Genomic DNA, 17,001 nt, shown 5'->3' on the forward strand with positions numbered 1-17,001 from the left:
AAGGGGATACAGTATTAGCCACTGGGAAGTAGTTGACAAATACTCCTGCTGGAAGGAAGGGCAGGATATAAATCAAATAATAAACAAACAAACAAACAAACAAATAACGTTGGGGTCCAGTGAGGGCTTATTGAAGAAGGGCTGCACCATTGCTTCTTTCGAAGCACTACTCCTTCTTGCACATTACATTCACAGGAATAGCATGGGTCCTGAAAACATACATCTCAAGTGCGAAAGGACAGGATAAAGAGGTCCATCTTCAGCATTTAGCATACAGAAGGAAGGGAATTCCACAACTTAGTGACTACCCGAGAGAAAGCCCTCTTCCGGGCCACCTTTCCCTGAAGTGCTGAGAGTGGCGGAACTACCAATAAGAGCCCGCCTGCTGATCTTAACATTCAAGAGGATCTGTAGGGAAGGAGATGGTATCTGAGATATTTGGGTCCTAAGTCATTTAGGCTCAGAAACAAACTGGCAACCAACACAGCTGTTTTAAAATAGGAGTTATATTTCTAAAAGGAACCCCAGCCAGTAATATGACTGCTGCATTTTGGACTTGTTGATGTTTCCAAGTCATCTTTTTTTTTTCTTTTTTCAATTAATTTTTATTCAAATTTTCAAAACCAAAACAATACAAAAAGAAAAAACACAAATTAATAACTAATACAATAAGAAAAAAAAACTATTGACTTCCGATTTGTCGTAGTTCAGCTATAAGTCTATAATATATAACAAGCCTGTCTCTGAATAGATTATAAAATCACCTTTCTCCAGCGGTTATCTTAGTTGGTATCAAATCTCATTAACATCATATCATTTTATTCTTCCACAAAAAGTCAAAGAGAAGTTTCCAATCCTTGAGATATACGTCCATCAATTTTTTTCTAGATAGACATGTCAATTAATCCAACTCATCAAGTCTACTAAGTCCAGTAATTTCAAATCGCTCTTCTTCCATTATCTGTGTTGGTTCCATCTTCCATCTTCCATCTTTACGCACCCAATAATCTTGCTGTCATAGTCATATAATAAGAGTCTGATAGGAATTTCCTTTATCACAGATATTTCCTTGCCATCAATTCCGAACGTATCACTGAAGTATTGTTGCAAAGCCGCATCTCTGTTCCTCTTTTTTACAGAATACACTAGCACATCTCTTGAAGGTTTTTCCATTGACACAAAACAGGGATTAATTCTGTAAACTTTCTCCATTTCAAGTTCCATCAAATCCTTCCAGTCCAAGAATTTTTTCAAACCGATAATATCTTTATCTCCAATCTCTTTATCAATTCCTTCAGGGACAGCGCTGAGTTCCAAACCGTAATATTTGTCTCCAGGATCCATCACAGCCAGGAAATCCAAATCTTTTTCCAAGTCCATATTTAATCCAATCTCCATAGTTTGAACCTTGCCTTTAATTTTTCTTTCATCCTTTTTTGGTTTTCCAGATCTATCTTTATTCTCCTTTCTCATAGAATCCTGAATTTCTTTCAGCTCCTGTCTCATTTCGCCAAATTCAATTTTCAACGCTTGTCTGTTATTTCTCAGTTCTTGTTTTGTTAGCTTAATCCCATTCATTATTTTCTGAAACATATCTAAAGATAAAGTCCCTTCTTGTACATCCATGGTCTCAACCATCTTCTTAATTGTCATTCTTAAAACCAAAGGAACAAAACTCCTTCAATTTTCAATGTCCCAAGCAAAGAACAGTTTATTTCTTTATCCAGTTACAAAAGAGTTAATCTTTCAAACCAACTGACGTCACACTCTAGACAGCATGGACTTCCTTATCTCTTATATGTCCAGAAGTGCAAAAACAGCTTTAGTTCACAGCATCCAAATAACTAGTAGCAGAAAGAATGAGCAGATTCGTCAAAAAAAAGAAAAAAGAAAAAAGAAAAAAGTAGACCGGAAAAAATAGTCCCAGACATATATTACTCAAAAGTCTTATAAATCAAAAAAAAAAATTGTCTTCCAATTAGAAACCCCTCATCCGTTTGTAATCTTTATAATGCTGATTTCCATGCCAGCTTTTTGCAATTAAAAAAAAAGATAGGCTATTTTTATTTTCTTCCCCTTAGTTCCGTGAATAAAAGAGAAGGTTATGACTCACCCAGGGTTTCTTAATTGCTGGTTCTTTGACAAATCTCTTTAGCTGTATAGATAACAAAATAATGAGCATAGACAGGAGAATGCTTGCCTGTTAATCTGTTTTTCTTTGAAGAAAAAAAATGGCTCACTTAATCAGCTGAGCTAGCTAGAAATCCTAGCTCCGTTTGAGCTGCTGGAAGACCTTCTTTCACAGACAATTCTAATGAATTCCAGTCTCCAACAAACACAACAAAGCTGTGTGGGAAATCTCTACGTTTCTTCCTTATCCGGAAGAAATTATCCCCAGTCAAAAAGCCCTTCTGACTGGTTTTAAAACTGAAAAAGTTTCATCCAAGACGGGAGCCCATCTCAGAGGCAGCACAGGCGGAGCGATCCTCCTGGGAAGTTGTTTCCAAGTCATCTTCAAGGGCAGCCTCGTGTAGAGTGTACAATCAAATTATTAAAGGTGATTGAAAAAATTAATTTAAACCTGTATGCGTAGAATTGTCCCATTCCTGCCTATCCAGCTATCTCATGCCCATTTGTGAAGATAGAATACAGCAGCACGTCCCACCCACCCCATTTTTTATTACCATTTGGCACTTAGCTTACAGCACCAGACCAATGTCTCGGTAGTGCTAGAAGCCATGAGACTAGAAAGACCTGGATTCTTAGCACTTCCTCACTGAAAGCTCTGTTGACATGATACATTAATAGTTTACATTTCAATGATCTTACTCTGACTGTGAGGGGAGAAAGCCTTAAAAATACTTACCATTTAATTATTCCCAGAGTGAAGATGCTTGATACGGCTGTAGCAGTGCAAAGAGTGAATGAAAATTCAAGCCACAGCATTTTACAAGACTCATCGTAATCAGGGCTTTGGAGGGCAATTTATAAAGTTTTATGTTAGGGAGTTAAGTGAAGTCTAGTACAAGATACATCATAAACATTATTTATGAGACTATTAATTCATAAGGGCAGAAGTGTATTCATAGCACAAAGCATGTGATCATAATTTAAACTTCTTGAATTGATTGTTCTAGATGACAGCAAATTTTCAGAGGCTATTACAGTGCTGCTTACCTGGATAGAGCGAGGCGAGGTGAATCGTCGCACGGCCAACCAGTTCTATTCAATGGTGCAATCAGCAAATAGCCATGTCCGTCGATTAATGAATGAAAAAGCGACTCATGAACAAGAAATGGAACAAGCCAAGGAGAACTTTAAGAATGCCTTAACAGGGATTCTCACTCAATGTAAGTAACACCAGTTGGTTCTGTGTAGTAGTAGTAGTTGTGTCAATTTTGGTGTTTTGGTGATGTTTGTGTAACCCTAAGGGTAAGTAGTTATGATATAGTCACTTTATATTCATATCCTGTGGCACTTTGGAAGATCAAGGACCATTCCTAAGGTTTCACTTCTCAAGGTGAGCAAACTTATAGTAGTTTTTAAAATCAATAACCAAAGCTATATAACCAAATAATATAAAACGTAAGGAAAGTATCAGGCAGTTCCCTCTGTCATCTGCTGTGAACAAGCCCAATTGTTTTTTACACTGAAATTCATGGATTGTGATATCAGTAAATTATATCAGTGTAGGTATATTTAAAACTTCACAGGAAGCAGCATGTGTTTTCACTGTTTTTGGATTGGATTCTGACAAGACAAACAAACAAAAACATGTATAGTGCTAAGAAAAGGGAATACAGCCAAGCAACAGAAGACCCAACTGCCCTCAGCATCTTATCTGAGGCCCAGCTGATACACCTGCTCTCTTTGCCCCTAGACTGCTGGAAAACTTACTATCCTGAGCAGAAATAGGGATATGCTACCCCAAAGCTATGCCATAGGAAATTGAAGCAGTCCCAGTTTAGTATACTATTTTATGTAAGTTGCCTTGGGGATCCTTCTGGATTGACAGGTGGGAGAGAAATCAGATAAATAAATAGGCAAGTGTCAGTTACAAATTGTGTTTTGTGTACAGATATATTAATTATCTAAGGCAGATTCCAGTGCAAAAAGAGAAGTTTTGGCAAGATGAGCATTCTTCTGATTTTCTGCAAATGTTCACGTGGCCGATGAACTCTCTCATATATTTAGTGCTGGCATTTTTGTCTTTCTAGAAAATATAATCGGTTCTGTTACCTTAATGAACCTTCCTCATAAAATAATAATCAGAATAATTGCCTGGCAGACTGTCTTTTTTATTTTTTGTAATGAAAAGTACTTTTTACCATTTTAAAGTTTAAAATGTACAGTGCACATTCTTAAAATCAAACCAAAGAAAAATTAAAGCCAAATTTATTTTACACAGACTATGTGGGAAATAGCTTGGATCCAGTAAATCATAAACAATTATAATTACAGCAGTGTTTTATTCATGCTAAAAACCTAATATGCAAAAATTTCATAGGCCATGATTAAATATAAAACATTTACCAGTATCCCAGAACACAATTTACTCAATTACCTAACACCAGATGGATAATAACAAGCTCTCAGAAAACACTAGGTGTCATGAATCTCAGAACTGGATTTTTTCCATGTGTGTTAAAATGAATATTTGTGCAATTATCTACAATATTTTTTGCATATGTTGTTAACTGTAGATATTGCTTATAGACTGAAAATTCCACCACAGTTCTCCATGAGAACTGAGGAAAATATTTGCTCACTTAACTGGACCCTCCTTTTTTAAAAAATGTAGGTACCATTATTTTGATTTCTCACTTAGAAACAAACTTAGTACCAGTGTATACAAATGTATTCATTTATTCATTCATTTGTCCACCTGTTGCTTAGGAAAAGGCATGTGGGAATTCACCCTTTCTACCTGTGAGGTAGTTTAGGCTGAGAAATTATTATTGGCTCAAGTTTACCCACCGAATAAGGATTTGAACCCAGCCTCCTCCAGTCATAGTCCAAACATTTATTCACTATGCTGTGCTGGTTCTCCATCAGCAGAATAAAGCAGCAAAACCTTTCCTAGCTTTACCACTACAGGGGCCTGGAGCAACTCGCCGATGTGAAAAATTACATGTGGGGCTTTTTTGTTAACAAACAAGGGGCATTATGATAGAGATTTATAAAACTATGCATGGCGTGGAGAAAGTGGATAGAGAGAAGATTTTCTTCCTGTCTCATAATATAATAATGTCTCATAATAATGCAGGGTTATCCAATGTAGCTGAAGGGTGCGAAATTCAGGACAGACAAAAGGAAGTACAGTATTTCTTTGGTCAGCACATAGTTAAATTGTGGAATTCACTTTCACAAGGTGCGGTGATGGCCACCAATTCACATGGCTTTACAAGGGAGCTAGACAACTTTGTGGAGGATATGCTATCAATGGCTACTAGCCATGATGGCTATATTCTGTCTCCTGGATCAGAAGCAGGATGCCTCTGAACACCAGTCACAGAGAAATAACAGTAGAGAGGGTTATCACTCTTGGACCCCCCCCTTGTGGGCTTCCCATAGGCATGTGGTTGGCCACTGTGGGAAAAAATGCTGGATTGGATAGGGATGGAGGAGGAATCCATGTAAGTGATTTATGCATGGAATTTGGTGGTTCTGACGCAACTGAGTTTTGCCTGCATTTGCTTGCCTCTTGCCTCTTGCTTATGTTCGGGCCACTCACGCATTGTCCTTTTTTAAAAAAAAATCCTACTAATTATATGCAAAATTACAAACAGCACAATTTTATGTATTAATACACAAGTATTTTTGTACAATTATATCCATTGTTGTATATATCTAGTTACATTAGGAAACTTATATTTAAATGTATTAAGAAACTTATACTTGACACTAAGAAGCATGGTGGGACTATATATACCTCTCCAAGCTCATTGGAGGAAAGCTGGGATAAAAACATGATGCTTTATCTATCTATCTATCTATCTATCTATCTATCTATCTATCTATCTATCTATCTATCTATCTATCTATCTATCTATCTATCTATCTATCTATCTATCTATCTATCTATCTATCTATCTCTCTCTCTCTCTCTCTCTCTCTCTCTCTCTCTCTCTCTATCTATCTATCTATCTCTCTATCTATCATCTATCTATCATCTATCAATCTATCAATCTATTATCACATCTAGCCCACTTTTCTAATACATACATATTACTCAATGTAGCGTACAACAAAAGAAAGAGTCCCAGCAGAAAAAACACTGTATTCAATAAAATCACTTCAACCTGGCAAATTAAAAGCCTGGAAAAAAAGTTTCCATAAGCTGGCTGAAGGCAATCAGAGCGAAGGCTATCTGAAACTCATGGGACAAGTTGTTCCACAATACTAATGCAGCCACTAAGAAAGCTCTATCCCAGTAGAGGGGACCTCCCTACTGTGGACCTAATTAAACCTGCCAGGCCTCCCCATTTGGCCTGTGAGGCTATTTTAGGCAAGCCACGTCCACATGTCCATCACATGATGTCCTGGTGTGGGAAAGGTAAAGCCACACCTGCAAAGGAACAATCAGGAGCGCACTATAAGCCTTTGCTTAGAACATTCTTTTGCACCAGAGGATTGAATTTGGCACTGTTTAAATTTGGTGCCTTTCCTTACTGAAAGCAGTGCAACAGGAAAAGTACCAAATTCAAACAGCACCATAATCTAGCCACAGCTACAAAGCAACATTTGAGAGTATGTTCTTGATTGTTCATTTGCAACTGCAGCTTTACATTTCCTGCTCCTGATGTCATATGACATCAGATGATGGATAGGTGGGTATGGCCACACCCAATTCTGCCTTTGGTCCTGCCCACCATTGGAATGTGGCCCATGAAAGACTGGCCACAGTTCAATCCAACCCTTGTGCCCAAAGTTGTTCCTCACTTGATGAGTGAACAGGCTGTTATGCAAGAAGGTGAGTCAGGTATCCCGGACCCAAACTATTTAGAGATGTTAAGATAATATTTGAACTGAACACTTTGAATTGTGCCTGGAAACAAAGCAACCACTGCAAAAGAAAATACTATGTAATTTATTTATTAAATGAGAAAGTTAGCTAGGCTAGGGAACCTATAATATTTTTAATTAACTATTCACAGATGCCTGCATGAAGATGGTCTGTGCACTCTTGAATTCAACTACCAACAGTATAACTTGAAGGAGAGCTGAATTTGTCCTTAAAGATAGTGAATGGCTATATTATGCCAGTTCCTGAGACCATGCAGAGCTATAGAAGTCACCCAGAAACTTAAGGGAAAAATTACTAAAACGTAGGGCTGTTCATGGCAGTTTTTGAAATGTATGCTCTCTCAAAAATGTATGGGTGTCTTTTCCGTTGTGGCAACACAGCTTTAGAACTCCCTCCCTCCTGAAACCCAGCAGGCACCTAGACTTCATATTCAGACCCCAGGCTACAACCCCTTTATTTGAGAACAGGCTTTTGCTATATGCATTTTTGGCAATACCACACCCCATTTTGTGTCATTTGACTTGAGCCTTACTGTGAAGGTCTCCTTCCTCCTTTTTCTCCTCCGCCACTAAATCTCTAATGTATGTTATGAAGTTGCAGAGGAGTTATAGAAAGGAGACGAGGAGGGGTAAAGGATGGAAGAAATTTCATCTTGCTTCCCTTTGCCATTTGGAAAATATGGAAGAAGAAGAGCAGTGTTCCATTCTATAAATATGGGAGACAGATTGAGGTAGAAGGAGGAAATCCCCTTTTCTTTCTTTGATAGCTATCATTCATAGAATAGTAGAGTTGGAAGGGGCCACTGAGTCCAACCTCTGCTCAATGCAGGAATCAAAGTATGCCCAACAGGTGCCTATCCAGCTGCATCTTGAATGCCTCCAGAGTTGGAGAGCCCACCACCTCCCTAGGTAATTGGTTCCATTGCCATGCCCCTCTTAATAGTTAGGAACTTTTTCAAGGTGTTCAGCCAAAATCTGGCTTCCTGTAACTTGAGTCCATTATTCCATGCCCTGCACTCTGGGATGATTGAGAAGAGATCCTGCCCCTCCTCTGTGTGACAGCCTTTCAAGTACTTGAAGAGTGCTATCATATCTCCCCTCAGTTTTCTTGAAGTTAAACTATCTTACTATCTCAAGATATTGCAGGTCTCCCCTCGTAGTGCTATTAATTTCTAAAGTGTGTTGACATAATCATTTACAGTAGGGCCCCGCTTTACGGCATTCCGCTTTTAGGCATTCCGCTGATGCGGCGGCTTTCATTTTCAATTTTAAAGGTATTTTTTGCTCTTTTGCAACATTTTACGTTTTCGCGTCATTTTCGCGCGACGTGGCCCATTATAGTGAATGGGGTTCCGCTTTACGGCGATTTCCGCTTTACGGCGGGGGTCTGGAACGGAACCCGCCATATAAGCGGGGCCCGCCTGTATCTAATTTTGCACCATCTTGTTCTTGTTTAGTATAGAATTTAGTGTAGAAAATTGGTTTACAATACATTTTTAAATACACAATTAATATAATTTCAAAATTCAGGGAAGACAGATTTAGGAATAGCAATAGAGAGGGCCCAAATTAGACATAACATCTGAGACTCATGAATGCTAATCATGGTTTTGCCTATTTAACACTGCTTCAAATTGGTTCCAGTAAATCTCACAAGATATTAGAAGATGCAAGACTGCATATGTAAGTGTGCATAAATACCCTCAAGCATGATCTATAATTTTGCCACATTTTTTCCTCATGGTAATGGGCTTAGAGCCCAGCTGGGTCCCAGTAGTATCCCTTCTCCCTTCTCCCATGCTTGGGCCCTGAGTTGAACTGGGACAAACCAGCAATTCTCCTCAAAGATCATGGGCATCAACATAGTATCAGCATTTGTTCTGCTTGTCTCTGATAAGCATGCCATCTGGCAATTGTCAGTGGCACTGGCATGGGAAGGTGCTAAAGTCAGAGTGTGAGGCAGATCTCATGGTTTCCTGCCACAGACTAGTTTGTCTTGGCAAACAAGACCACTGTGATACAATCCTTCATACCCACAACAGGCTATTTTTCAAATGAGTATGGTTCTTCCTAGGTTTCATCCAAGAAAAGAAATATAATAAAACTGTCAAGGAGTTCAGGATTTCTTTCACTTACTGAGACCTGTCAAAATCCAGACACTTTCATGCAGCTTTTTTCCTCTGGAGAATTTCTTTGAGGAGCTCTTTTCTAGTGAGATAGACATAAAAACAGCAGCTAACGCTTTAATATTGAGCAAAATGTTTTTTTAAAAAAAAATTGAGAAGAGCTGCACAAAAGGAAAAAGTGAGAATATGCCACATGATAAGTTATAATTAGAAGGGTGATCAGAGAATGACATTCAACATTACTGTATATACTTTGGTGGCAGTCAAAACATTAGCTGTATTACCCATCTGCATTTTTTAAAACAACACAGTTTTGTGATACCTTAAAAACTAAATTCAAGCAATTGAATGCATAAGGTCTTAAACTGATCACATACAAGCCCATCCCAATGACTCTGTGCACACTGGATTCAGCATGAAGGCGGCTTCTAACTACACTAGAGCCTCCCCACAGTCAGAAACCCTTGATAACACAGGGTTCCTCATTGCAGGGAGCCCTCACTCATTTACTTGAATATCTGAATAGGGCTGAACACGTGATGAAATAGACTCTAGCCATGTTTATGGCACAATCAGTTTTTAAAGTGCCAATTCTGGGTTGTAGTGAGGCTAACATTCAATGGGAAATGATAACTAAGGAGCAGGGTTAAGGGCCTCTTGGAAATAAACTGGGTTTTGAGGAGGATTTTTAAGGGAGAGAGAGAAAATTGAGGAATTGTGCAGGTGTTCTGGGAGGGTATTCTAGGTGTAATGTTGGCTGTTGAATTTTATCCTACATATCTAAAAGGGGTAGCAGTGCTTTAAAACCACTTGTAAAATCTGGGGGCTGGGAAAAGGAATCAACATAAAATTAAACATGCCTATCCTTAATCAGTTTGTAATTAAACACTCCCACCCCACTGTTTAAGTGAGAGCTACTCCAAGCAAAGTATATCTGCAGGGGAGCACACAACTTGGAAAGGAGCCACAAAGGATCCCTTTCTGTGTGCTTTTGTAGCTATTTTGGGATAGTTCTTAAAGTTCTTACATATAATCAAAGCCTTTATTCAGGGTGTCTGAAGAGACTCACAACAAAGGCAGTGATAGAGACAAAGAAAATATATTTCTTAAAAATAAACTCTTAACAATGTTTTGTCGAAATTACATATACAAGGATCTTTCATATATAGCCAAATGTACATACCACTGTCACTAAAACTGAAATAAAACAGTAAACACAAAATTATAGTCCCCAACACCACCACCAAAAGAAAGTTCTTAGCTTGTTCCACCACACAGTCTCTCTCTCAAGCAGGGTCTTCCTCAACTAGCTGATAGCTACAGGGGAGAATTGCTTCTTCTCTTCCACCTCAACTTCTTCAGATGGGTACCAGCAAAATTATTACAAGCCCTGTTTCCAAGGGTCCAGGGTTACAGAAAGCAGACAACAGGCACCATCTCAACTAGCTGCCCATAATGGTGGCTTCTCTGCCTCAGCTTTCTCACTGAACATGCACAAACCTTGTTAAAGTGACATACACGAGTGGGTTAGACTTTCATTGAATGGATTAAACCAGGGATGGAGAATTTGTGGCCCTCCAGATGATGATAAACCCCACCTCCAATCAGCCCCAGACACCATGGCCAATGGTCAGTGATGATAGGGTTTGGAATCCAGAGGTTTCCAATCTGTGACTTTAGCGCATGGAAAGGAATTCTTGATCAGTCACAAAAATCACGCTATTAAGTAACATGTAAACCACTTTGAGAGGCAGTTCTGCCTAAAAAAATCAAAACTTCTATTAAATATCAAGTCAAAATCCTATTTAATGTATTAAATTGGTTTTCTTGCTATCTTAATTAATATTTTATACCATTTTATATAAACTACTGAATTGTTTTTTAATTCAGTGGTATATAAATCTTGCTGAATGAATAAAATAAAATAATAAATATTTAGAACATTGTATATCTGGTGGGACTGTGAACGTATTCAAAGATTCTGGATGGAGGTTTTTGAAGAAATATCCATTATAGTGGGAATGAAAGTAATAAAAACACCGGAATTGGCATTACATAATAAATTTGATGGCCAAAACCAAACCATATCACATAAAAAGCAAATTGAGTATCTTAATAGCAGCACACATGTTGATAGCTAAATGTTGGAAAGAGGCAAAAGGATTAAACATTGGGAAGTGGTATAGCATAGTATGGGAAATAGCGTTCTCAGAGAAACTTACTCAACGTTTGAGAGTAGCAAGAGGACAAAAGAAAAAGATAGTTTTGCTACAGAATGGTCGTGTTTTATTACACATACAAACAAAACATCAGCACCAATACAGGTTCCAATTGCCTTTAACAGCTTATGGCTACAATAGTTTCTCTGGAGATCTGGGATCTGTCCTCTTGTTAATTAATTATTATCTAAAACTGCCTAATAACCAATGTTAAGTAATTTGTATTATATGTGAGGGGGGAAAAAAGAACATTGTATATCTATATTCTCCTTGCCCTGTTTGGTATGTTGGCTATGTGTTAGATTCTTGTTTCCTTTATATATATATATATACCATGTAAATTTAATGGTCTTGCTTAGTTCAAGAGGTTTATCTTATGGTAGTGTGTTAAAGCTTTGTATGACAAAGTGCTGCCATCACTTTTATTATAAAATTGAGCAAATTTTGCATTTAAAGCATTTCCCAAACACTTTCTTGGAGACAGATTTCTTTAAGCCATTCCTTACTCACCTCTTTTTACTCTGTAGATTGTTTCAAAGTGTAACAAGAGCAGTTAAGTACATTTATGGTAGAAGATGCTTTTGAATTATTAATACCAATCCTCAGAACATGGGACTGTGCATGTTCTGTTATGGACTCTGAGGCAGATAGAAATTACAGTATTCCCTAGATATCACTGAGGTATCTTTGCCATTGTGCTTTTTCATTCCAAGAAAAGACAATACGGAGAACAAGCTGTATCAACAGATCAGAACAATTCATGCAAATACCTTGGAGTGCCAGGTTAGTCCATGAGCCAGGACTCGGATATTTGGCTGACTGGTGCTAGAGATACCAGATGAAACAATGTGCCCCCCCCCAGCTTATTATCTGTAGTTTATAAATATGAATGCTGGACATCTGTAACTGTCAACTTTTGGGTTGTTAATTTGCATTCAGTCCAAATAGCTAACTATTCATGAATTTCCCAGTTATCTGTTGGATGCAGGAGACCGACATGAAATTTTGTGTGAAATCTGGATCCTGGTGTATAGGATAGGATTTTGCAAGATCTAAGTACTGTCAGTTTACTCACTTAAGTAATGATCAAATTAAAAGGTTGATGACATGGAACAAATATTTACCATAAGCAGATCCATTAACCAGGGGCCTACAACTTGTAGCTGGTCTTGCTTGCCAAGCCAGAAATTTTAATCACTAGCTCTCTCCCATCAAGCCCTCCTGCTAGCATTTTCTTTGAAAAAGAGTGTGTAGGAGAAACTCTACTGGTACCCCATGTGTCTTTAGGCAGGTGAGTCCAACACTCCCACTCCCCCCATTGTCTTTACCGCTGGAACGCACCTTGTTGGACATCCATGTGCCTTTAGGTAGCTGAGTCCAGGGAATGTACCCTTCACCTTCTTTTCTTGCTCTTGAAAAAGAAAGGCCAGCAATGGAAGTAGTTTGGTCCTGCTTGGCCAAGCAGGTACAGATCACCAACCTTCCTTTCAGCTTTGGATCTGCACAATTACCTGGAAGAGCTCTGCCTATGTCTCCAGCTTCACAGCTGGAAAGAAGGCTGGATACTCACCATCACCACCAATGGGCAGTGCTAAACTTCCTTGGCGGTGGTGAGTGGATTTATTGAAGCTGGCATTAGCTTTACGCAGTGTTCGTTTCCTTCCACTATTAGAATTGTGTGAGAGGAAAAGCAGGGATGCTCTAGATAGTTCTATCCCCTCTATCGTGTACCATTCTGCACCATTCTCAATGTGTTGGAAAAGAAACTTCTGTAGGAAGGAGTCTACTGAACTTGTGGAGGCTTCCTGAATTATTTAACCCCCTTATGGTGCAGGAGATCCAACAAGGAACTTCCATGAGCAGGCACCTGCTGCATATATTTGTCATCCAAACCATGGAGGGAGTTGGGGCTAGTAGCAGAGAGGAAGAGGTAACTAACATATTCCCACTCTCTCACTGCAGGAGGAGAAGGATGTGTGCAAATGTCCAAGTGTTGTAAAGTACAGTATTCGAAAATAACATCAAATAACTAAGCTTTAGGGCACAAACCATACACCCACACCTCCAGAGTCCTCTAAAAGATATGCCCAAGCCATATCATGCCCAAGCCAACACTTTCTTTGGGTACAGGACACTGTCAATTACGCAAACCCTTGCCATTAATAGCCAATGTACAAGGAAAGGAATAAAACTTGTGTGCACCCCACAGTAACATTTGGGCAGAGCTTGGAAAAGTTACTTTTTTGAACTACAACTCCCATCAGCCCCAGCCAGCATGGCCACTGGATTGGGCTGATGGGAGTTGTAGTTCAAAAAAGTAACTTTTCCAAGCTCTGCATTTGGGCCACTTTTATTCCTTTGTGATTTTATTTTGTAGGAAACTAATACTGATTTTATTTTTTAAAAAATATGTTCTTCAATGACCAACTATATAAACTATTATATGGGATGTATGTATTTTTACATCTCCAGTGTATGTATGTATGTATATGGAGTCTTTCCAACAACTCTGTGAGGTAGGGTTGCTGGAAACCAAGGTAGCTCACAACAAGAAATAAATCCATTTAAAGTCCAATAACCACAAAACAAATATAAACAGTTGCAAAACAGCTTAAAGGAGCATGGTTCTGAATTTTGGGTTGGGTGTATGAAGTTCCTTGTCACTTGAGGTTGCAGTCCTGTACATGCTTTCCTGTTTGAGTAAGCCCCACTGAATACATTGGGACTTTCTTCTGAGTAAACATGCATAGGATTGCACTATAAACATCTTTACAGGTTGTGTAAATAATAAACATCTTTGACAGTCATGCTTATATAAATGTTGCTTCATACTATGTCCCGATAAGTATCTGATTTCACACTATGGTTGTACATTATTATTTCCTCTACATTTTTGTGTGCCCTTCTTATTTGGGGTAGTCATGGTTCCCTTCTGTTGTTTTCATTCTGAGGTGCAGATTAGGATGAGAGATGGTGAGTAGCCCATGGTCACTCAGTAGACTTTGTAGCTGATTTCCATTTTAAAAAATTAATTAAAATGATTTACATGCAGGTAGGCAATGAGGAAGGAAATGGTAAACCACCTCTGAATACTGCTTACCATGAAAAACCTATTCATAGGGTCGCCATAAGTCGGGATCAACTTGAAGGCAGTCCATTCCCATGTCCACATGCAGGCAAAGTTTATGAAGTAGATCCACACAATACATTTAAAGCACATCCAACTCACATTTAAAGCAAATGACATCCCCCAAAGAATTCTAGGAAGTGTGGTTATAGTTATAGTTCCCACCACCCCTAACAAACCACAGTTCCCATGATTCGGTGGTGGGATTCATGTGCTTCAAATGTATGTCGAATGTGCTTTAAACGAATGGTGTGGATCTTTCTTAGGTATGCTGTGCATTCATTAGTGAATTGAAAAGAACAATTTTAAAAGATACTTTTTTAAACAAGGGAAGGGTTGTAGCTCAGTGGCAGGGCGCATGCTTTACATGTAAAGGTCCAAAATCCAATATCTGGAAAAGACTATTGCCTGAAATCCTGGAGAGCCAATGCTGTCGTTGTCATCAGCACTGAGCTAGATGGTACCAAATGGCTGTACCATCTACTAATAAGGTAGATTCCTTTGTTCCTAAAAGAGGAATGAGACCCAACGGCCACAGTGATTCCAAAATTTATTTATGTGTTATATTTGCAACATTTATATACCACTTTATTGTAAAAAAAATTGAAGTGGTTTACAGAAGGAATTAAAACAAAATTATTGGCAAAAACAGTTAAAGATAGGTATTTAAAAACATTCAAAATAATAAACCAAAAATGAGTTAAAAACAGATAAAAAACATAATAGCTTCTTCATGCCTTGGTAGGCTTGCATAAACAAAAATGTTTTTAGCAGGTGCCAAAAGGAGTAGAATGAAGGCTGGGAGCTCCAAAGAGTAGGTGCTACCACACTAAAGCACAGATTTCTCACAAGAGCAGAACACGTACTATGTGGCACCCGTAACATGGAAAGCACACCTTGAACTTGCCCTGGTAGCAAATCAGCAACCATTACAGATTTCAGAGCAGAGGTATTATGTGTTGATAGGGTTTCACTCATGTCAGCTGCAGCATTCTGCACTAACTGAAGCCCCTGGGTCAGGTTGTGCTGCATGGGGATTTCTGTGACCTTGGCTGACTGGCTGCCAGGATTCTTTTAGTTTGGGTTAGGAACCCTGACTGATTGTGGGATGCTGAATTTTCTGTCTTACTCATAGGAATCTTGTTGTGGTTGGTTTGGAAGGGCCCATCCTTAAGGTGGGAGGGTAGCACTCCCATTATGCGATCCACAACAGCATTGGCTCCTGATCCTGCTGCAGATTGTGAAGAGGGAACTCCCAGACACCTCCCCCTCCCAAACAATCAGTTTAGGAAATCATCACTGTTTTTCTTTTTCTATTTGCATTTCATTTACCTTTGACCTTACTTCTTACATCCATAGAAGCATCATCAGCAGTTCTATGCACTCAGCTTAACCCCCTTAAACCCACTGATGAATCAGCCTGTTGTTTGTATGATGGTTTGTTTCTTGCCCAATACTGGGAAGTATGACTTCAATTGCTGTTCTCAGGTTACTACCTGTGAAGATAGACCAAACCATGTGTGTTTTCTCTCTGTCAATTATTACTCACTGGAATTGGATTGGCCGTCAAAGTGAATTTATAGCAGCCTACAAGGTAAACAGAAAAGAGTAGAGAATCTTCTTAACTTTTACTTATTTCTCAAACCTCTTTCTGCAGTGAAGGGTCAAGTAAAGAGGTTTGGAGCAGTCACGTTAAAAGGCAGGTAGGGCATTCCAGGCAGGGGATTGCCAATCCAGCTTGGATATGGATATCTTTGCAGAGGATCCCTAGTCAAGCCTTACCAATAGCACAATCCTAACCATATATATTCAGAAGTAAGTCCTGTTGAGTTCTATGGGGCTGAGGCCCTTAGTAAGTATGTTTAGAACTGCATCCTTCATGGGCATCCATCTTTACTCCTGAGTGCTCCTATCTAACATCTCCACAGCACTAGGCTCCTTTCTTCCTACAATGGCTTTCTGGTGACTGGCCTCACCTGAGGGCACTTAAACCCTTCTTGCCAGAAACAAGTAGGCTAGATTAAATGTTCCTTACCCTGGCTCTCTGAGCAGGTGAGAAGGAATGATCCCGTCACTTCAGCTGGACCTAGGAACACCCTCATTTAGCTAAATTAATTTCCAATCAGAGATATTTTTTTTAGTAGTATGCTCCAAGCAATTGTGGTTGATGCTCAATGTATCATGCTTAATGACATCACTAGGGTCCACCCTGTGACATAACTAGAGCCCTCCCCCCCTGAAATCTCAGGGTTTGGGATACTTCTGACCTGGCAACCCTACTGCACAACGAAGAGTTCCCAAACATCAGTAGTTTGGAATAGCCCAGCAAACATCTGCCAGGACAAAAATAAAAATAACATTAAATGAAAAACTCACTGACCCAATAAATTAACCAGGATCAAACTCCAAATGCAAAAACCTGTGCAGATGTCATGTTTAAACACTATTAAATCCAGACCTAGCAAGGCCATTAATGCCAAAGGGATTAACCAAGGGCCACTAG

At 39.0% G+C, this 17,001-nt stretch overlaps 1 protein-coding gene across 11 annotated transcripts in view; it reads left to right on the top strand.

Moving 5' to 3' along the window:
* Positions 1-17,001, top strand: part of ENOX1 (ecto-NOX disulfide-thiol exchanger 1) — a 611,398-nt gene that overhangs the window by 454,410 nt on the left and 139,987 nt on the right. For all 11 annotated transcript variants that reach the window (XM_061629891.1, XM_061629898.1, XM_061629899.1 and 8 more), the window contains one exon: positions 3,138-3,350. In XM_061629891.1, coding sequence (XP_061485875.1) covers positions 3,138-3,350 — 213 coding nt within the window. The remainder of the gene's footprint in view (positions 1-3,137; positions 3,351-17,001) is intronic.

This window comes from Rhineura floridana, chromosome 5 (assembly GCF_030035675.1).
Source record: "Rhineura floridana isolate rRhiFlo1 chromosome 5, rRhiFlo1.hap2, whole genome shotgun sequence".
In the NCBI taxonomy this organism is placed as follows: domain Eukaryota; kingdom Metazoa; phylum Chordata; class Lepidosauria; order Squamata; family Rhineuridae; genus Rhineura; species Rhineura floridana.